Source organism: Bipolaris maydis, assembly GCF_028858645.1.
Source record: "Bipolaris maydis strain C4 unplaced genomic scaffold PSV08scaffold_5, whole genome shotgun sequence".
Taxonomy (NCBI): Eukaryota; Fungi; Ascomycota; class Dothideomycetes; order Pleosporales; family Pleosporaceae; genus Bipolaris; species Bipolaris maydis.
Genome location: NW_027093861.1, coordinates 2,066,287 through 2,087,086, shown reverse-complemented (window position 1 = coordinate 2,087,086; position 20,800 = coordinate 2,066,287). Strand labels below are relative to the sequence as shown.

Here is a 20,800-nt window from a genome sequence, read left to right as displayed (position 1 = left end):
GCTCACTCATTTGTATACCGAAAAAAAAAGTATTTTCTTTAATCAATCAAATATCAAAACATCCGGCCCTAGCACCACACTCAAATTTTCCATCAACCCTCTCAAAAACTTTCAAACTATCATCAACTATCTAAAATGGCCATGTCTCGCCACAACCATCATGTCTGCCGCCACACTAACCACGTCTGCCGCCACGGCCACCACCGATGCCGCAGCATCCCCTTCGGCCCCATGCACCGCAACCCAGTCCCAGTTCCCGCGCACCCAGCCACAGAATGGGACTACGCGCCCCAAGACTTCGAAGACGTCGTCATAAAGTGGGGTCCCTACACCACCGACGACCTCGTTAAAGCCTCACCGCACTACACCAAGATCACCGTCGACGTCGATCCCTACGCCAAACTGCAATTTCCTGAGAGGTGGGAGAGTACGGAGCGCGTCATTCATGCTGTGCATCCGATTCCGAGGGCGGATCTGGAGGATTTGGGGCCGAATTGCATGAGGCAGCTTGGTGAGCGGTTGAAGAGTGGGCGTGGGGCGAGAGATGCGGAGTTTGAGGCTGCAGTGCAGAGGACGCTGAAGAGAATTGATGATGCGCTTGAGTTTTACTTTTGCGTGGAGAGGCCGGGTGCGAGGGTGGTTAGTGAACAGTAATTCTTGTGGTCAGTGATGGGGACGTGAGTGGAGGTTGGTTATTTGGGGGATTGAAAAAAAGATAGGAGATTGTAGTTCTTCCTTGAAATTAAAAGTTGATCATTCTGAATTCGTATTCTGAATATCGTTGGTGAATGCTAAGAGCAGAATGGTAGGTGGTAGTATTGAGCACCCGTAAGCCAGCTTGATTTCGGTACTATGTAGTAGGAAGACATGTCGCTTCAGGTCATGAATGAATACCGAAAATATATTAGAACATCTATCGGTACTTGACAGGTTGATATGTCGAAACCTCTATGTGAGTTGGATACGTTACCGATGAAAAAAAAAACGGTCATCAACCTCAGGTTACTGCTTTTACCAATCTCTAATTTTCTCAAAGTATTCTCTGTCCGCTCCTTCATCACCGCTCTAAACAGACGCGATTTCAATTTCCGAAAGAGACCTCATTCTGGTATGTGTGCCACATGAAAACATACTGGGTAATGTACAAATCACAGCCACGTAAGTTGTTGACGTTGAAAACACTTCAATTAATGCGATATCCAGGTGAGTCCTCGATCCATTCAATCATTCCGTCCATTCAATTTCCTAACTTCCAACCGCCATCAATCAGCTATGAACCTGGAATTTCCATTATTGAAGAAACTCAAACAACCTACCAGGCCTGCCAACTCCACTACAAGTACAAAAAACCTCCCCAATTCCCACCCTTACAGCAATCCCCACCGCACCACCAAAGCTCTCCAGCACATCCAAAAACCACACTCTGAAAAAAAAAAATCTAAACTCTCAAAACAAACCATTTACACAGCCAAACCCCCCCACCAAAATGTCACTCCTCGCCCGCCCCCCACCCCACGCCACCCACTCCTTCCTCCACCGGCCCAACACCTTCACCCTCCCCTTCCCCACCGGCTCCACCCTCCACTTCACCCTCCCCCTCCCCCTCTCGCGCCTCTCCCCCCTACGCACCCCCGAACTAACCCACCTCCGCACATACCTCCGCACCCTCCTCTCCTCACACACCCTAACCTCCAACCCCAGCCTCCTCGCCCACATCCTCTGCCTCCGGCGCACCATCTCCCTGCGCCTCTCTTGCACGCAGCACCTCACGGCCGTGGAGCAAAAAGCATGGTACTCCGGCCACGGCATGCCGGCTTTCGACACGGAGAACAAAGCCGTGGGGTTCCAGTGGTGCTGGGACGCGCTCGAGTTCCAGTTTGGCGTCCATGTTGTGGCGTGGGTTGTGCGCTGGGTGTACGGATTCCAGAAGAGAGATCGGCGGGAGAGATATGCGGTGCGGCAGTCGTATCGGTTCAGGGAGAACGAGGTTACGTGGAAGAAGGTGGAGGTCGGGGGGCATGAGGTGGTCGAGTGGAGGTGCAATGGGGAGGAGGTTTGCGTGTGGGTGCATGGGGCGTGCTTTCGGAGCGTGGAGGAGTGGGAGGTTGTTAGGGATGAGATGGAGGGATATGAGGTGGGGATGCTGAAGGAGGGGGTGGCTAAGATACGGAATACTGTGCGGGGAGGGTGGGAGTTTGTGGTGTATGTTGAGGGGGAAGAGGCGGAGGTTGAGGAGTTGTTTGCGGTGGAGAGGTCGGCGTCTGAGGGACTTTCGAATCGGAGTGAGGGCGACGATGCGGAGTCGTTTGATGGATACTGCTATGGCGATGATGTAGAGCGAATTGTTGCTCTAGCGTCAGGACTTGGGTCGCTTGCACCGTCTTCCTGCGCCTCTTCTATCTGCGGCAATGAAGAAGCCGTTGAACAGACACCGCCAGTACCTCCTCGCGTCGGAGACTTGCTGCATCAAGCAGAAACGCTAGTCAGCGCAATCAAGGATATCAATTCGCAACTCTCATCTACCGAGGAAAAGCCATCGTCATCTGCTCAGCAAAGCGAGATTCCACCCGCTTTGCAAACACAGCCACTCCCATCCCAATACGCTGCCTCAACTATCAGACTCCCACGTCGTGCAGCTGCAAGGCAGCCAAGCACGTTGCAACGATACCAGGCTTATGCCGAAGACGATGATGATGGAGGCTCGATTACTGCTTTGCCGAGCTCATGGCGCGATATTTGAGGCTCATGACCAAGTTCAAAAGGGTCTGTGTGCACGATACTCTGGTATGTCTGATTTACCAAGGTTGCGAGTAGTTTGAATGATTATGTATTGATGTTACAAAAAAAGCTGTCTTTAGTAAAAAAAAATATGTACGCATGAAGTATTAAATGCATGAGTTAGATTTGAACTGCTTCCACTTCCCTTCACTCAAGTCCCCCAACTACACTTTGCAGCATCATGCCCGTCAAGCAACATCTTCTCATCTCCAAATTCCGATGCTGAGAGTTGCAAATATACAATCGACACACAACATACCTCACCATTCTAAACAAACATGACTTCAAAAGCACTTCAGTTCAACCCTATTCATTCATAGTCAAATTTACCAAACAACAAGGAGGGGGGGAATTGAGAGTCATCTATCGCAATATATTTACCAATACCCAGCATTTCACACAAAGGGACACGTAATACCACCCTAATTTCAACTTTGTACTCTGTCTTCTTTGTGTCTCAAAATTAAAAGAAATAAAGGAAGGAAGAGAATAGAAGACAATGTGTAAAGAAACAAGGAAATTCGTGGCTTACTACATCATTGGCTTTACCTGCCCCGTCATTTTTCCCATACATGTCATTTCGTTGTGGATATCTCTGAAATAAGAAAATCATTTCACTGGTCGTTTGATCCACACTTAGCCTACCATCCATGTTCGCGTTACCGTTGGACGTACATCCAATTCCTAAGATTTCTACACACACACACACACAGAGCATCATGTGTCGACGCTCCCGTCGCGTTGCGCCGGTATAAATATAAGAAGATGGGGGTCAGACGGGAAAAGAAAAATACGTAAAAGTTCATCTCAAGCGGCTTTAAAAGGTAACAGTATGGGGGAATCATGCTTGCTAGAAATCTGAATGAAGAAGAAGAAAAAGCAGGGGATAACAAACTTAAGAAACTCCCTCGCTATGCATAAACTGACCATCCATCATCTGGACCGTGAACTACGTGTACGCAACACGCAAAAATAACTCAAGTTAACGGTTGGAACGCGGGGGGGTATCAATGCAGAAGTCGAACACCAAATGCGCAAAAAGACATACTATGCCCTGGTTGGGTTGATGTTCTCCAGCTCGCTTCGCTGGCGCAGGTACTTGGCAGCAAGCTGGTCGCCACCCTTCATGGATTGCTCCATCCAGTGTTGCGCAACGCACATGGTCATGGGATCGCTGCGTGCAGGATCCTGCGAGGCTCGTTTCTCGCGATTCAGAAGCTCAGTCTTGAACACCTCACTGGGCTTAGTAAGCGGCAGCACAGTGCGGTGAATGAGTTCGGGGGAGGTGAGGTAAAAGATGGCGAGTTCGCGCTCGGCAACTGAATCGCCCTCCTTGGCAGTGATGAGAAGCATGCGTCCTGCATCTTCCATGGTGTACTTGGACATTGGTTCGTCACCTAGGGCTGACGACGATGCGCCGACCTTTTCGGTCATACTGCTGCTGTTTGCCTTGCCTGCATCGCGTTTTGAGTTCTGGGTGATGACTTCATCTACAAGCTCAACCATGATGCGGCAGACGTCTTGCTTCAGGCCGAGGGCTGCAAGACCGACGTCCCAGAATGCTTTACCACGCGCAGTCTTGTCGAGCATCTGCGCTGGTACAAAGGATGCGATAAACTGCAAGTCTCTGAAAAGAGTCTTGGGACGAATGTTGGAGTCTCGCAAGAGTCCTTGAATAACCTCGACAATCATGTCTGTGCTTGGCGGGCCGACTGGAGAGCGAGCGCCGTTGCGAGGTAGTGGCGACGCATTGCTTACGCGATCTACGTTCATGCTTTGAGAACGACGCTCTTCGCAGTTTGCAATTGCCTCTTCCAGGTTGTGTGCGCGCGAAGTCTGGGTGGCTGGCTCACGAGAGCTAAGTTCTGGCATAGCGCCAAGAGTGGGTGATTGGGGAACAGGAGGAAGTGTGTCGCGGCGGATGTTGTTATTGTTATTGTTGTAGGATCGACCAGTTCGAGAAGACAACGAAGCGATGATGAGAAGCTCCAATTCATACAACGCATGCAACTTGGAGAAGGGGTTGGGGTGCGTCTGGAACCTGCTGAGCAGTCGTTGAAAGGCAACGTTGTATGGGAACTCGAGTAGCCCGGCTTTCTTTGCAGTGGCATTGCCCGACGATCGTGAGGTAGCATCGCTGGAAGTCGATGAATGCTCTCCAGCTGACTGATGGGCATCGGCAGCTGCGGCATGCTGCAAGGTTGCAACAGGAGGTGCAGCTGAGCTGCGCTCTGTTCGGCCAAGCGCTTCCAACGGCAAGTTTCGTTGGTCAACAGTCTGCCTTCGGATGTTCTTTGTGCTCTTCTTCTTGGCCAGCTTGTTCTTGCGTCGGCGCTCCTCTTCGTCTCGGCGCTCGATACAGTCGTCAAGCAAATCACCACCGAACCATGAATCGGTCTCACTGCCGTTGGCGAACACCATCATTCCGAGATCGCTCAACAGAAGGCCAGTGAGGGTCTGCTTCAAGTCAAGCATGAAGCGGCGCTTATCCTCATTGACTGTGGCCGACTGCTTCAGCATGACAGTGCCCTTGGAAGACGAGGCAGTTCGTGGGCGAATGCTCGTCGCGTTTGTCGGTGATTGTGCTTGTGTCTGGAATGGCGACCAAAAGGTAGCCACTGGATCGATAGCCAAGACTGGTGACGATGCGCCAAAGTAGTCAGACGACTCGGCAGGATTCCTGCTCCAGGGGTTTTGTTCCAAGATCGATGGACGGTTGCCATTGGCGGCCGAACGCAGACTGCCATGACTTGGGCGCTGAGAAAAGTCGTTGTTGCGCGACCCAGCCCGGCCATGGGTTTCGTACTCTTCGTCACCAGCGATAGAGAGGGTGCCGACGCCAGTCAGGAAGAGATCACCTTTTTGCCGTCCGCTCTCAAGGATCTGTTGGTCGCGTTTGTACAAATCACTGGCCCAAAGTACTGGACCGTCTAATAGACCCTCACCAATGACCTTGGTGACGCATTTGTCGACTTCGAGACAGAAGCGGTGTATCCGCTCCTCGCCCTTGCAAAAGTTCTCAACACCGTACTGCATGAGCCACTTTAGGGTGATCTCCGACTGTTCGTCTGAGAGCTTGTTCGGACCACCAAAATCCTGTGAAGCCGCCATGAGGTCGACCAGTTGAGCTTCGTTTTGTCGCAAGAAGCTGTTGGCGTTGCGGGATCGGGATGCGGATGGGCCCTTGGCGTTGAGCGTCTTGGATTGTTGGTCCATGATCTTGAGGGCAAGGGCCACATTTTTGGCGTCTTCATATGGCTTGGAAGTGCGGACATCGGTAATGTACCACATCTTGTCTCTCAGGTTCTTGAACGTGAGCATCATCTCGTCGACCATATTGTCGGACCTTTCCTGAGACTGTTTGAGCCACACAAACCATGCTTCGAACTCTTCAATGGCATTGGCTGCTTTGCTGAGTAAATCTCTGGGACCACGAGAAAAGTAGTTGAGAAGAGCTGCGTATCCATTCTTGACCAGGGATGGAGAACTGAGTCTTCGGAGACTTTGGAGAGTCTTGTAGTACATGTGCGCATTGACGAAATCGGAGCGCGCCTGGCATTGGTACATTGCTGTCTCCAACATGGTAACCAGCACCGAGCTGTTCTCTTGCTTCTCGCCAACTTGCGGGTTGCTGTGACTCCTGGGAATCTGGGGAGAACGGCGTGAGGAACCGCTTCTCTGGCTTGCAATCATGTTTGTGAGTTGGCTGTGGCTCTGGTTTGAGTTGTATGGATTGCGAGATCCGAGATTCTCGCTAATGTTGCGGATCGGGCCGCGTCCACGGGCGCTTCTGCGTGTCGTCATACGGTTGCTGAAATTCTTTGACTCGCTATCCGGAGCCAGTGTCTTGGGGATTTCGTAATCTTCGACGAGCTTGACAATCGCCTCCTTAAGTTGGTGATAATCGTGGCCGAGATCGAATCTATCCGTAGTACCCTCATCGTCGCTGCTGTCGCTGTCTGGAGAGTCATCGTCATGCTCTTCTTCGTCATCAAAATCCTTGCGCATGCGTGGCTTGAGCTGCTTGCCATCGGCGGAGATGTACAAGACAGCCCATCGCTCAGCACATGGATGGCATGAGCCAGATGCAGCTTCAGCGCCGAGGATGCGAGTCATCTCTGAGCAAGCCATGCGCAGACGCTTTCCATAAAGCTCTGTCGGGGCTGGTTTGGTGTCAGTTTGCTGTTCAACTGGCGTCGTGTTGTTGTCCAAAAGTGGCTCGCGTGAAGTCTGATCGCTTGTCATGGACGAAGCACTAGCACTGAGAATGGAGCTTGCGTCGGTCATAGACGCGGCAGCATTGCGGAATGGAACAGACATGCCAGACATTGAAGAAGCGGATGATGCTAGGCCAGCACGGCGCTGGCTGTCGTTGTCCATGTGGCTCGATGAGGGGCGACGCTCTGGGAAGAGCGCATTGACCAGTGTGATGATATCAGCTGGAGAGAGGACGATAAAGGGTTGCACTTCGACCGTTTCCCTGGGCGAGGTGATTGCCTTGGCAGGGAGTAAGATGGGCTTTGATGGTGTTTTTGTGTGTTTGAAACGAGCCAGAATGCTCTCAATGTGGGTGCGGATTTCCGGAAGGACGGGTATCTGCTGCTTCCTGCACGTAAAGTTAGTAACATGATTTGCTGGATAATTTGCCAAGAAGCCCGTACCAGTTGTATGTCATGTCCAGCACCTGCTTCTGGGCTCTGATGGCAATTTCCTTGAGAATCTTCTGGCGGGCATGTTCACTGATGTGGTGACCAATCATGATGCCGTGCGTCTGCCAAATGGTTAGTGTTGTAGCGGATAATGCCGAAGGAGGGAGGAACTTGCCTCGGGGTGGATGATTGCGTTCAAAAGGAAGGAAGAAAACAGCCATCGAGAAACAAAAAAGTTTTGCGATGCTTTGCGGGCTCCTCTTTCGTTCTCCTCGTTCAACTTGCGAAGGATGGCGTTTCCGATTTCCAAGACGCCCTCTGGAATGCCACCAGCACTGGGCTCGTCATCGACGACTTCAAACAAGCGCTTAACAGCTTTGTCAAAGAACTCGTCTGCAGCAATGGTGTCCTTGGTACTACGAGGCACTGGCTGTGCTCCAGCCCGTACACCTGATTCCTCGGCTTTCTCAAGGAGGAACTGACCGTCCTGGAGGGTTTGCATGAGGTAAAGCTCCAGGTTGGCCTTTCCGGGCCATTCGCGCATGCCTGCCCAGACGTCGAGAATGGTCCTGATAAAGTTGTGGCTAATCTTGGTATCCTTGATCAGTTTGGCGCAGACGGTGGCCCAAACGTCGGTACGGCGGAGGTCCTCTGCAGAATCCGGCCCGGATGAATTTGCAAAAATGGTGTAAACAAGCGCAGAGAGTGGATCGTGGCGCTGGAAGGACAAGAGCCGTTCAATGGGATTGCCGCCTTGCTGCTGGGCCTTTTGGGAGCCTAGGTTTCGACCGCGGGCCTGGATGGCCATGACTGAATCAATAGGATCCATGGCCTGGCGGAAAGAGGTAAGAGCAGCCAGCTCTTGCTGCGAGAGGCTGGAAATGCGAGAAGCAAGAAATTCGGGGTTTGTGCGAATTTCAGAAATGAAATCTAGAAGATCATCCAGGATCTTCGAGGGAACATCGTTGAGGAAAGTCGAGGCCGAGAGGGACTTGTCCGACTTGGTCGTCTTGGACTTGCCAAACTCCAGGTCTGGCTCCAGCAGGGCATACTGGCGTGTGGCATCGCACGAGTTGCGGACGTCGTTGAGAGCGTTGTACAGCGAGGCAAAGGCCTTTTTGTCGTCGGACCTAAAGTTGTCCACGAGGGTGCGGTATGCCAGCTCGCCGCAGTGTACCAGACGTGCGGAGAGGGCGCTGGAGACGAGCCATCGGTGCAGGCGGACTCTGGAGTGGGCCTTGCGCTGCTCCTGGTAGCCCTGGAGGCGGATCAGGTGGGCGAGTTCAGCGAGCGAAGTGGCCGAGGGGGGTATGGCTGCGGTGGGCAGGTACGAGTCGGTGTACGAGGACAGGTCGGCGGGGAGCAGTCGAGGCAAGCGGCCGGCGGGAGCAGACATGGAAGCGGCCATCTGGGGCCGTTGGTGAAGGAGGGTGGAGAGGCCATGGCGGTCGTTGCTAGCGGCGTCGAGGGACGCGCCAGGTCGACTGCCCATGGTCGTCGCCGTGTGTTGTTTGGAAGGGCGAGGTGAGGGCGACCGGGGGGGAGCCTCAGCAGGCGGGTCGTCTGCTTGAGAAGTATGGTGCGAGGGCGTGTGGCTCCTCGAGGAGAAGTGGGTGACGGTGGGCGACACGGCTGCGAGTGAGGTCAGAGTCGGTCGTAGTGCCAGCTCATCGTACAGAGCGCATTGATACGCGGGACCAGCGGACGGGGCCAGGCACACGGGCACACGGACACGGCCAGACAGAGGCACGGAGGGACGCAGAGAGAGGGACAGAGAGGGTCAAGAGGGGCACGGGGAGAGAGAGTGTAGAGACGGGCACATACGCAGAGGGGTGTCTGAGGCCTGGGCCGGGGGCGAGGCCGTGAGTTGGGTTCGTCGCATCATGTCGCCATTCGCCATTCGCCGTGGCGGCGTGTCAGCCCGATGATGGGGGAGCGGAGCAGCTCTGACGGAGGATGGAGTGGCAGCGATGGGCTACGGCATGGCCAGATGTAGCGATGGTGTTGGGAGGGGAGGAGCTGCTTTGGGCGCAGCTGGACAGCCTCGACGTGTGCGTTGGCGCGTCTTTGACTCTTTTGGCGGCCATGGGGGCCGTAGCGAGGCGGGCGGGGCGTGATTGGGCGGCGGGGCGTCGAGTCGCTGTGTGCACGCTCAACGGCCAAGAGGCGAGCTGGGAGGAGCAGACCGCCTGTGCTCTGCTCTCCATCGACTTGGGCCAGGCGACCACGGCGATGACTTGCAGCCCTGCCACGACCAGCACATCGCCCGCCCGCCAATCACACGCCCGCCGCCCAAATGCCTCAGCTGCACAGGCACCCCCTCTGCTCCGCCGCCCACACGTTCCCGGCCAGGCCATGCCCGCTGCCACCACCCACGGCCACTGTGCGGCGGCGTCCTGTTGTTGCGACTGCTGCTGCTGCTGCTGCTGCTCCACGGCCACGACGACATGCCACCACCACAGCACCCGCCCATCCACGGCCACGCCCAAACAGCCCGCGCCCCTCGCCCATGGCTACATGTGCACCTGCTTTGCGCCGCCGGCAGCCACCAGCAAATGACGCCTTCGCGCCGCTTGTCGCCCTCGTAACCTGACGGCGGCCGGGTGGAGTCGTCTTCTGCCCCTGCGCTGCCAGCACATCAAGCGCTGCGCATGCTGTCAACAAGGCCCATGCAACTTGCTGCACGCCAAAACCATTGCGTCGCCCTGCTGTGAACCGCACGTCTTCCCACTTCATCTTGCAGTGCAGCCCTAGTCGCTGCTGCTGCTCTGCCAGGCCCGTCCAATGAGCCGCACCGCCGTGCCGCATGCCGTGCAGTCGAGCTCGCCCAAACGTGTTCCTTTTGCGCCTTTGCTGCACTCATGCACTCGCACCTGACCTGCGACTCGCCGCCTGCCTCGCCTGCCACCGCCAGATTACGCCATGCTAACGTGTCCATCTATCTTTGTCCTGGCCTGCCTACCCATCGCCCACTCGGCTGAACCGTTGCAGTCGCAAAAAAGGCAGGCCGACCCCTCTGCCCGTGTGCGCATGCCTGCACTTGCACATCCTCTACCTCGACCACTATCCCATCTGCCGGTCGCGTGCGACAGAATACCCCGCGACCACCGCTAGCCCCGTTGTCGGCAGACCGCTTCTTACTTAGTCACCACCCAAACACAACCACAACCCCACCCCGCTTACCCAACCTCAGCCCAAGCAATGCCCTCCTCGCACTGCCCAACCGTTGCTATGCACCCTTCCAATCTACATGCCACTACCAAACTTACATACACTGCTCAATGCAAAACACATGCAAACACACACCAATCCCATCCACTCCCCTTCCGCCCTCTCGGCGTAGCGCCTTGCCCAAAAACACCCCTTGCTACCCTGCCATGTACCCTCCGCCCCTATGTACGTCTACCAGTCTAACACTCCCCACTACAGCTTGCTACCCGCCCACCATAGTCATGCCATGGCTTCCCTGAGCAGCGGCGCGACACGTTTCCGGCTGTGCTGGACTTGTCTTTGCCACCAAACTTTTCTCCACTCGCTTCCACTGTCCAGGTCGCTGTAACCCTGCCAATCTTCCAGACCAAGTTCCTCGCGTGCAGTCGTGGCAAAGCCTTTGGCAGCTGATACTCCTTGCTTGTTGAAAGCCCACAAAAGGAGCTCTCGCTCAAACTGCCCGCTCGCAGACGTCGACGTCGTCATCAGGCAGAACATGCCCAGCTCACGATCCTTTGCAAACTTCCTGATTGCTTGCAGCAACGCTTCGCCTCCTGACGCATTGCCTTCATCGCCAGCCTTCTTCTCCAAAAAGCCGATGCACTTGACAACGGAGCTAATGCCCAGTCTCTGCGCCTCGTTCCACTGCTTGTAATCCTTCCGCAATATGTCTTGCAGCTGTAGGCTACCAATGTCCTTCTTCGCTGCATCAATCTCCTCATAAAACCTAGTCCGATCGAACCTGGCAGCCAATCGGGGGCAAAGCATAATCTTGGCTTCGAGGTACCCGACTGCTTCACGGTCGTGCTCGGTCGTTTTGCTTGCGTCCTCGAGATTGGCCGTGTCAATGAGGATACTGGCCAGTCCCAGCTGAGCTACATCCGCGTCCCACTGCTGGACAAAGGCCGCGTCGTTTGACAAGCTGTCATCTTGTCCATGGGATGCCCCAGAAGACATCGCCGATGCAGAAAGGACATCCCACGCCGGTCGGCAATAATTGGCTACAAGACTAGTGCAACTGCCGCTCTTCTCAATAATTCGAGGTTCTTCGCCCGTGTCGGCTGGCACCTTGCCCTCGTCATCATGGTGGTCAACAACGCCGGCCACGCGGTCAGCATACACCTCGCCCAGCTGGCCCTGGAGAGCATTGTGGTCTACAAGAATCCACCGTGTGTTCTCCGGTGCGAGTTTGGACCGGATATCTGACAAGGCGGGAAGATCGTCCAGTGTAATCAAATGCTTGCACTCGATGTTAGCGTGCTTGAAAACGGCAAGATATTCCGGTCGCAGCTGGATATCGGCTGCTGGAATATTTGTGATTGGCACGTAGACTGAGCTGAATGCCTTTTTTTGCGGCGACATGGACCGAAGGTATGCGTAGAGAATCGAGCTTGACATGGAATCAAGGTCTGGGTTGCATGAGTACGGGAAACGCCCTTGCGCGCAGCGGGGAGTCATGCTCACCGGCCGATTCATTGCCAATCACAAACGTGATCTTCTGGCTGCCGTCAATAGCATCGCGAAGTGCGCCTCTCGCGTGCGTGAGGAAAGCTCGTAGTGAATTCCTCGGCACTGCCATGTTGGTGCGTAGCGGTGAGACGTGCAGATGCTACAAGAAGAGTGGAGGGACGAGCAGATGGCACTAGAGCCATGACGTATGATGAGCTTGGGCCACATTGCAACTCTACACGTGCCCAACGGGGATTGGAAAGAACAGTCTCCACCAAACGCCAGAAGCGGTGTCAATAATACAACACTGAGCTTTAGCATTTCCATTTCAATTTCTATTGATATTGCCCACTTTCCAAGCCTAATCTCCCGAGACCCAATCGCCCCACTGGCCTTTCTTTGCTACCTACCCAGCGCTTGGAAAGGTTGCTTGCTGACGTTGTTGACGCTGCGATGAGTCGACATACGTACATGGCTGCACCCCCCGTTTCATGCTCATTCTGCTTCTTCTTCTTCGTCGTCGCTTCCAGGCCCAGCGCCTAGCTGAGCTCGACGCTTCCAGCGGGTACGCCTTTGGTGCTTCGGAGGCGCCGGGCAAAGAAGTGCATAATGGGCATCATCTCTTCGCGGTTGCTCGGCATACCGTCGCCGCTCTTCTTCCACTCTGCAATTTCGACGTACTCGAAAACGTCTTTGAGCTTGGAGATTGCACTGTCGCTGACTGACGACTTTTTGTTCGCCTTGCAGACCAATACGGGAGTCTTGCTCTTGTTTTGTAGCGCTTTGAGCGGCACAGATTGTGACAGCGGACCCCCAACGCTGATTACCCCGCCAAGCTCTTCACCATAGAACTCGGCGGCTACCTGTAGCCCAACCATGCCACCCTGTGCAAACCCAAATATCATGATCTCGCGCGCTTTGTAGCCACATTTGTCGATGAGCCCTTTGCGAATGACATCGTCCAGCACCAGCCGCACCGACTTCTCTAGACCCGTGTCCATGTCCATTTCGCCGGTGCTCGAGTCGAAAATCATGTCTTCACCCCAGTTCATCCCGCCAAGATCGAATGGCACGGGGTTGGGGGCTTGCACTGCAATACATGCTGTCTCCGGCAGGTTCAGCTGCTGTCCGAGCTTGGTGAAAGGCTCATGCGTGTCTCCGAGGCCGTGCAGAAGGATCAAGACATTAGTCGGCTGCGAGGAAGGCGCTGGACTAGTTAGCAGAGGCACAGGAGATACTGCCAGACCTCGGCATACGCGGAGTGACGGTTAAAACCGCCGATGAAGGGAAGTCTGTTGTTGCAGGGAGGCGGCTGGGCATGTTGTCGCAAGTTGCGGTAGGTTGTGAGGCTGAGTTCTTTGAGGGGGGGGGGCGGACGATTGCGGGGTTCGAGGCAAGACAACGATCGCCTGAGCCGGGAGATCTTCGCCGACTAAATAACCAAGCTTTTCTTCCTTAATCGTTGCGACATGCCCATGTTGCTCTCTAATGGCAACGAATTTTGTTAGCGATGGTGTTTTGATATTGTAAGTTGCTGCTGGTGAGTTCTGGAGGCATCAATCCAGCTCGTCTCAGAGTTCCCCGCCCAAGTGCAGGATTGCAGTTGCATAGCCTCAAGGCTAAGCTAGTATACCAAGGAAGCTTATTTTGCCGGCCCATTAATCCCGCGCTCCGGAGTCCACCGCTCGCTGCATTACGCACGCGTCTATACCATGTTCAGGCATGCTCCATACTATCAAACCGTGTTACACATTGCTACAGGCACAACGTGTGGTCGAATGATGTCAAGGGGCGTTGAAGACCCCGCAGACGGCTGGCCAGCTGAGCCACAAATGGACCCTGAAGAGCTCAATCGGCCCTTATAGCTGGTGTCGATTGTTTCAATGGATCCCTACGTAGATGGTAGCTAGCTAGCGCTGACGCGGCCGCGATAACCATGGTGTAGATGGTAAGTACTCAAAGACGAGTATAAAGCCAGGTCCGGTCTACCTCTTTCAGACCTACACATCCATCTCGCACTTTTTCACAACAGCTACATTGAACCCTATCATAACCAATCTACATACATACTACTTGCATCTATCAGCCACAATGGGTTTCTGGGGTGAGTTGTTTGCCACCGTACCTTTGCAAGACGTTGCGGAGTAGGATGCTGACAAGCAGCATAGACAAGAACGAGGACAACTACCAGAAGGTTTACGAGAACGAAAACTTTGAGGAACACAAGTCCAGCTTGGGCCATGAGATAATTGCTGGAGGAGCAGCTTTTGCCGGCTTCAAGGCTTTTGAAGACCACCAGCGCAAAGAGGGTATGTGACGGCTAAGGCATGATGTTTACGCACCCGTTGCTAATATTTACTACTAGGCAAGCCTGTATCACATGCATTCGCCAAGGAACTGCTTGCAGGCTTTGCAGGTGCTGAGGTATTTCTTGACTCGCTTCCTTTATGCCTCATTATAGAGACTGACAAGGTACAGGTTGACAAGCTTGCCGAGACCAAGGGAGAAGACTGGTTCGACCGGGAAAAGGCAAAGCACCACGCGAAAGAGAACGCCGAGCGCATGTACGACGAGCACTACGTTGATAACCATGGAGCGAACGAATACGACCCTAACCAATACGGTGCGCCGGAGAGGTTCGAGAAGCGCGGATGGTAGACGGGACTACTAGCTGCTTACGCTTACTATGAACGCTAATGTACTCTACTTACATGCAACTTTGCTTTTGTGCTCCATGCTTTTTTCGGTGATTGTGAAGAAATGTCCTAGTTTGGCGGTGTTCGCGACGCCCTGAGTCTAGATGCCTATCCGCCGGACACGGTCGAACATCCGAGACAGTGGTTTGACGAATGATGACGTGTGGACCCTTTTTGCCAACCGCCAAGCTGGGCGTGATTCGTGGGTTCGCGGACGAGAAGAGACTCCCCTCAGCTTGCCGGTGAGCCGCCCTCGCAGCGCCACTGAACCTTTGGGTCGTCGTACATGAACAGCTGGCCTACGAGTGCCGATAGGTTCGCCCACGTGTTGAGTTGCCAGATATTACCGGCCGGTAGTGGACCGCCCATGTGTCGCGAAGGGACGCGCCGTGCCTGTCCCTCGTCGTTTTTTCGCTGCTGACGCGCCCACAAAACTGCCATGAAGTTTGCAAAGTGAGACGAGAAAACTGCGCGCATGGCCATACACGGCTGCTCACTGTGACAGGGAACTCGAGCGCGATCTCGTGCCGGAGTGGAGGCTCAAGTATTTGGATTACAAGGTGCGCTGCCGTTATTGGACCCGTTAGCCCGCGATTAGTATCGCCCAAGGACTGACATCTTCTCTAGCTGGGCAAAAAGAAGCTCAAGGCCATCGACCGCGCCCTTCGCCATGTGGAATCGACGCCCCGACTGCGCAGACGTGGTGGTGCTAGTATCCTGCCGTCGCCCTTGGACGCCGCGCCCAAGTACACATACCTGAACCGGGAGCACACGCACCAGGGCAATACCCGAGACACAGAAGACCTGAGGGCGCTTGCCATTACCAATACGCGCAGCCGGAACAGCTTGCAGCGGGGGACGGATGGTGGCCAGGCCAGTCAGGGCAGTCAGCTCGGCCGCACACCCGAGGAAGAACCCTTGAACCAGGGACGACGCGAGCTCTCCTACCTAGGCAGTAGCTATGGCAGCTTTGCCGCTACCAGCCCTCCCAATGGTATACAAAAAGGCTTTCCGGGCAAGAGCAAAGCCCCGCCGTCCCTGAAGCTGCCCGGTGCTGCTCTTGACCCAGAGAATGTCTCCCCCCATGTTGGCTTGTCCGGCGAGCCCCTTACCAAGACAAAGACTGTGACTCTGCCGCCGCCTGCAGAACCAGAGACGGACAATGCTTTCGCGGTGGGCAAGACGAGGGCACCCCACAAGAGTCACCACTCCTTACCCGCAAAGTACAAGAGCGTCTTCAGTCCCAAGCGCATGAACTCGACGCCGGCCCCTGTCAGTTCATCCCACCCACGACCCTCAGTACGCCGCCTGTTCTCCGCCAGCAACAAGACCCCTCCAGCTAGTCCAGGCGATGTGCCACTTGAGGCATATCGTGACTTCGACTTCCGTCAGGCTGAGTTCTTCAACTTCCTTGACGGTGAGCTGGACAAGATTGAGCGATTCTACAAGCAAAAGGAAGATGAAGCTACCGATCGCCTGGCTGTCCTGCGCGACCAGCTTCACATCATGAGAGACCGCCGCATCGATGATATCATCCAACGACAAACGGACAAAATCAATGCAAAGATGCACAAGAAGCATGACGATGACCATGTCCTCGGTGGCGGCCAAAATAGTAGTCGGGGCGAGGAGGTTCAGCACAGCTGGGTCAACAGCAACGTGCTGAAGGATGCACTCACGAGCCCTATTGATGCTGCATTCGAAGCCATCAATGCGGGCAAGTACGGGAAGAGCACTAAAAACATTGCGCAACTCACTACACCAGCAGCCCTCCGGCCTAGAGATCACCCGGACAACCGCCGTGACTTTGCTCGTCGCCCGGACCTGCCAGAGGTCCCTTACAAGACAGCCAAGCGGAAACTAAAGATTGCACTCCAGGAATACTATCGTGGACTGGAACTGCTCAAAGCCTACGCCTTGCTTAATCGCACTGCCTTTCGTAAAATCAACAAAAAGTACGACAAGACTGTGAATGCACGCCCGACATCTCGCTACATGAACGAGAAAGTGAACCAAGCCTGGTTTGTCAATAGCGATGTGGTTGAGGGGCATATCCGAACCGTGGAAGATTTATATGCAAGATATTTTGAAAAGGGCAACCACAAGGTTGCCGTCAACAAACTGCGCGTCAAGACTGCACGTGCCGGTGACTACACCGACAATACCTTCCGCAACGGCCTTTTGCTGGCCGCGGGTACCATCCTGGCCCTCCAGGGCATCATCAAGGCAAACAGCATAGCTGATTTGTTTGATTCAGACCCAAACACGTTGGCTGTAAATACGAGCTATTTGTTACAGGTAAGAAGGAAAGGGAAAACGGTTAGCCCCTGGCCGCGCTAATGTTGTAAGATCTATGCGGGATACTTCATTATCAACTTCCTTACGCTACTCTTCTGTCTGGCGTGCCGTGTTTGGCACGAAAACAAGATCAATTACGTTTTTATCTTCGAATATGATACCCGCCACCATTTGGATTGGAGGCAACTTGCAGAGGTTAGTGAATTATGCAGACGGACTGTGATGCGAGGGCTGACTTGTGGGTAGATTCCTTGTTGGTATTTGTTCATGCTGGGACTGTTTATGCAAATCAACTTTCATCAAGTCGGTGGGCAGCACATGTATCTTTACTACCCGGTCATTCTTATTGGGATATCCATTGCTGTTTTGTTCAATCCCATCCGGGTATTTTACTTTCGGACGCGGATGTGGCTGTTGTACTCACTGGTAAGCTTGGTGTGTGCTAGTGCACATGGATTTGCTGACGCTTTGTTAGTGGCGCTTGATACTTGCTGGTGTGTATCCTGTCGAATGGCGAGACTTTTACATGGGTGACATGTTTTGTTCCTTGACATACAGCATGAGCGTACGTCGTCAGCAATTTGTTCGACTCCATGTCACTGACTTTGCTAGAATATGGCCATGTTCTTCTGTCTGTATGCACACGGCTGGAACTACCCGCCGCAATGCAGCTCGTCTCATCTGCGCATCACTGGTTTTCTTTCTGCGCTTCCCGGCGTATGGAGATTGCTTCAATGTCTCCGACGATACAAGGACACTGGCAACAAATTTCCCCATTTGTTGAACGGTGGAAAGTACACTGCTACCATTTTGTTCAATGCGACGCTCAGCATTCATCGTATCGATAGCCGAACCTCGACTAAGGCTGCGTACATTACCTTTGGTATCATCAACGGCATCTACACGAGCTTCTGGGACATTTACTACGATTGGAGTCTGGGCGACCCGCGTGCAAAATACCCATTTCTGCGCAAGGAGCTGGGGTACAAGAAGGCCTGGTGGTACTACACGGCCATGTGTATTGATCCGATTCTGCGAAACATTTGGGTCCTATACACGATTGTTCCGCTTCAGGATTCCCATCCGGCAGTGACGTCGTTTACGGTGTCAGTTTTGGAGGTAATGCGAAGAGGCATGTGGTCGGTGTTTCGTGTGGAGAATGAGCACTGTACCAATGTTGGGCGGTTCCGCGCCAGTCGGGATGTTCCTCTGCCATACTATGTTCCTTTGTCTGCAGAAGTGGAAGAAGACCACACATCTGGCATTCCTCGTGCACCGACGCAAGTCGACGAAGAACAGCCTGGCGAGGGACAGCCACCAACGTCAACCGAAGGCAGTCTGCGCCGCCAGGCTACGGCCACAGGCTCAGAAGTAGATGACGCGCAGGCGTCTGCCCGCAAGCGTCGTGGCATCGCAGACGAATTCCGCCCTTCGCCCTTGCAGCGGGCATTCACGCACGTTGGCGACATTTTTCGCGACGCCCACGCCCAGGACTTTGAGCGCAAGTTGAGGCCCGAACTCGGTCGCGACCCGCGCAGTAGCAGTAGCAGCAAGATGGACGATGATAGTGATGACGAGTCGGACAATGACGAGGAGGCGGGTGGGCTTGTCAATGGCAGTGGCAGTAACAGCGATGGTGTGAGGAGTAGAGACGGCGATGGCGAGGACGAGGTGCAAGACGAGGCGCATGATGAGGAGGAGATGAGTGCGCTGGCGAGGATCCGAGAGGACTTTGCCGTGGGTGTGACGGGAGCGCATTCTGATGGGGCGGATCTTACTTGATGTGTTGCTGTTGTTGTTGTTGTATGTGGGAGTGTGTAAGTAAATACAAAGCTTTGTGTCTACCTTTCCTCATTCTTTGTTGCTGTTCCTGGGTATTAAATCATTATTCTTTTTTTTGGTTCCAAGTTTTATTCTCCCCTAGTGCCGAACAACAAAGGCCCTGTAGGGTGGAGTGGATGTGTGACGAGTAGACGCAGCGGCCGGGATGAAGCGAGACGCAAACTAGTACCGTTTGAGCAAGGTGGGGGGGAGACTGTCCGCGGGGGCGCGAGAACCTGGATGTTGGCAAAAAGTCAAGGTCGTCACGATATTTATTCTTGTTGTCATTATTATTATCATAATTGTTTGGGGGGATGGAAATTGCAATGAAAAGAAAAAAAAGGAAATTGGAAGGAACAGTTTTGTTTTTGGTTGTGGATGATGTGCGGAATGGTGAGGGGGAGGCATGGGATTTTGTTGAATCTCGATCCCACGGCACGTACCCTGTGCGCGACTCTATTCAAAGCAAGGCTTGCATGGGGAGGGGACACAACGGGTATCGGGACGAAAAAAAAAGGAAGAGACGGCATTGAAAAGTGTGCATGTAACTGAGGTACGACTAGCGTCAGGAACCAGGCGTAACGCGTGTGCAGGAATGCAAAAGAAGGGATGATGGGTGGTTGCAGTTTGTTCTTGTGAGCGCGGGGGGGAAAGAGTGGTGCGATAGGCGAGGCTGGTAAGATGGCTACTCGGCCCGCTTTGAGGCAGACTTGGTGCGTGTGGTGGAGAATGCAAGGCCAGGCCAGGCCAGGCCAGGCACGGGGGGAGCGGGCGGGCGGGCAGGTAAAGGGGGCTGAGAAGAAGAAAAGATGGTTGACGTAGGTGTTTGTTGTAGGGTAAAGGTGCAGCGAGCTTGGACGTGACGCGATGTCACGTGAGGGCAGGCGGGGCGAGGGGCGTAGGCATGTTGGGGGGTGGTGGAGTGGGTGAGGGATATACAAGAGCAGTGATTGGGGTTGGAGTAGTTACTAGCGGCCTGTCACGCTGCCTGTGGAAAAACGGTCTGTGTAAATGGGAATGCTTGGCGGGTTTGGGGAGTGGTGGGCGGGGGCGAGTGCAGGCAGACTGTGGTGGCAGCCATTGGGGCGGAGAGGTGTACAGAGACGAGTGGCATGGGCAGCCTGGAGGCCTCGTGATGGCTGGTGACGCCACCGGGTAACGTGGGATGGTGATGTGCGCGATATGTTGCTCAACAGATTCTGTATGCGAACCGGCGACCTTCCTACACGGGCATTCCGAGCTGAGGGAGATAGAGAAAGGGCAGCAGCTAGCAGCTAGCAGTAGGGCGGGAGGAGCTGAAGCGCGGCAACCGTGTAATGGCAACCAAGTAGACAGGCCAAAATACGGTGAGCAGGCACATGGATGGTACAGGCTGGGGTGGCCGGGCTGGTCTGCCCTCTGCCCTCTGCCCTCTGCCCTCTGTCTGCCTCGATGAAGTGCATCGCCGCTTGGCAGCGAGCGAGTAACAAGCAGCCGCTCGTGACGCATGCACCCAACCCGGCAGGGGCCACCCGTGTGCGTGTTTGCGGCCACAGCAACATGCCGCCTAGTCGCCTGGCCGTGGGCGCGAGACAGAGAGACTGCTGCCAACGGCCCCAGGTGTATACGTGCATCAACATGTCGTCGCTCGACACGTGATCCATCCCATGTACACATACAGTCAAGCACGCCCAAGCACTCCCCGCATGCTATCCCCCCGCCAGCGCCCACGGCTGCACGCCCAACGGCGAGGCTGCAGCGCCATTGTCCACGCGCGGCCGTCGTGGTTGCGGAATGCAAATGCGCCAGCGACTAGCCGGGCGTGGGTGGGCACGGTGCATGTCACTCACTGAGGGGAATCGTCGGCCCGTGCTTGCTCCCACCTTCTCTCTAGCGCGCCGTCATAAGCTCCATGCTCGC

The 20,800-nt window shown here is 54.5% G+C and overlaps 6 protein-coding genes across 6 annotated transcripts; 3 read left to right on the top strand and 3 right to left on the bottom strand.

Moving 5' to 3' along the window:
- Window positions 1–231: 231 nt before the first annotated feature.
- PSV08DRAFT_350584 (uncharacterized protein) lies at window positions 232–654 on the top strand (the record flags this gene model as incomplete). The annotated part of the gene is made up of 1 exon (XM_014226326.2): window positions 232–654. The coding sequence occupies one exon, from the start codon at window positions 232–234 to the stop codon at window positions 652–654; it is 423 nt and encodes a 140-aa protein (XP_014081801.2).
- An 832-nt stretch (window positions 655–1,486) lies between these two features.
- PSV08DRAFT_388991 (uncharacterized protein) lies at window positions 1,487–2,740 on the top strand (the record flags this gene model as incomplete). Its single annotated transcript, XM_014226327.1, has 1 exon — window positions 1,487–2,740. The coding sequence occupies one exon, from the start codon at window positions 1,487–1,489 to the stop codon at window positions 2,738–2,740; it is 1,254 nt and encodes a 417-aa protein (XP_014081802.1).
- A 392-nt stretch (window positions 2,741–3,132) lies between these two features.
- Window positions 3,133–3,793, bottom strand: PSV08DRAFT_290683 (uncharacterized protein). Its single transcript, XM_066092589.1, has one exon. It carries the CDS (start codon window positions 3,497–3,499, stop codon window positions 3,242–3,244), a length of 258 nt encoding a protein of 85 aa, XP_065949371.1. The 5' UTR covers window positions 3,500–3,793; the 3' UTR covers window positions 3,133–3,241.
- A 32-nt stretch (window positions 3,794–3,825) lies between these two features.
- Window positions 3,826–12,216, bottom strand: PSV08DRAFT_370443 (uncharacterized protein; the record flags this gene model as incomplete). The annotated part of the gene is made up of 5 exons (XM_066093190.1): window positions 3,826–7,384; window positions 7,440–7,549; window positions 7,657–9,059; window positions 10,964–12,046; window positions 12,102–12,216. The coding sequence occupies 5 exons, from the start codon at window positions 12,214–12,216 to the stop codon at window positions 3,826–3,828; spliced, it is 6,270 nt and encodes a 2,089-aa protein (XP_065949370.1).
- Window positions 12,217–12,392: 176 nt separating this feature from the next.
- Window positions 12,393–13,638, bottom strand: PSV08DRAFT_38231 (Phospholipase/carboxylesterase/thioesterase). Its single transcript, XM_014226330.2, has 2 exons — window positions 13,343–13,638; window positions 12,393–13,293 (listed from the first exon to the last, which is right to left on the bottom strand). The coding sequence occupies exons 1-2, from the start codon at window positions 13,404–13,406 to the stop codon at window positions 12,626–12,628; spliced, it is 732 nt and encodes a 243-aa protein (XP_014081805.1). The 5' UTR covers window positions 13,407–13,638; the 3' UTR covers window positions 12,393–12,625.
- Window positions 13,639–14,101: 463 nt separating this feature from the next.
- PSV08DRAFT_200758 (SPX domain-containing protein) lies at window positions 14,102–18,921 on the top strand. Its single transcript, XM_066092024.1, has 9 exons — window positions 14,102–14,190; window positions 14,255–14,395; window positions 14,452–14,510; window positions 14,565–14,740; window positions 15,288–15,342; window positions 15,410–17,080; window positions 17,327–17,506; window positions 17,556–17,645; window positions 17,834–18,921. Exons 1-9 carry the CDS (start codon window positions 14,178–14,180, stop codon window positions 18,860–18,862), a joined length of 3,414 nt encoding a protein of 1,137 aa, XP_065949369.1. The 5' UTR covers window positions 14,102–14,177; the 3' UTR covers window positions 18,863–18,921.
- The last annotated feature ends 1,879 nt before the right edge of the window (window positions 18,922–20,800 follow it).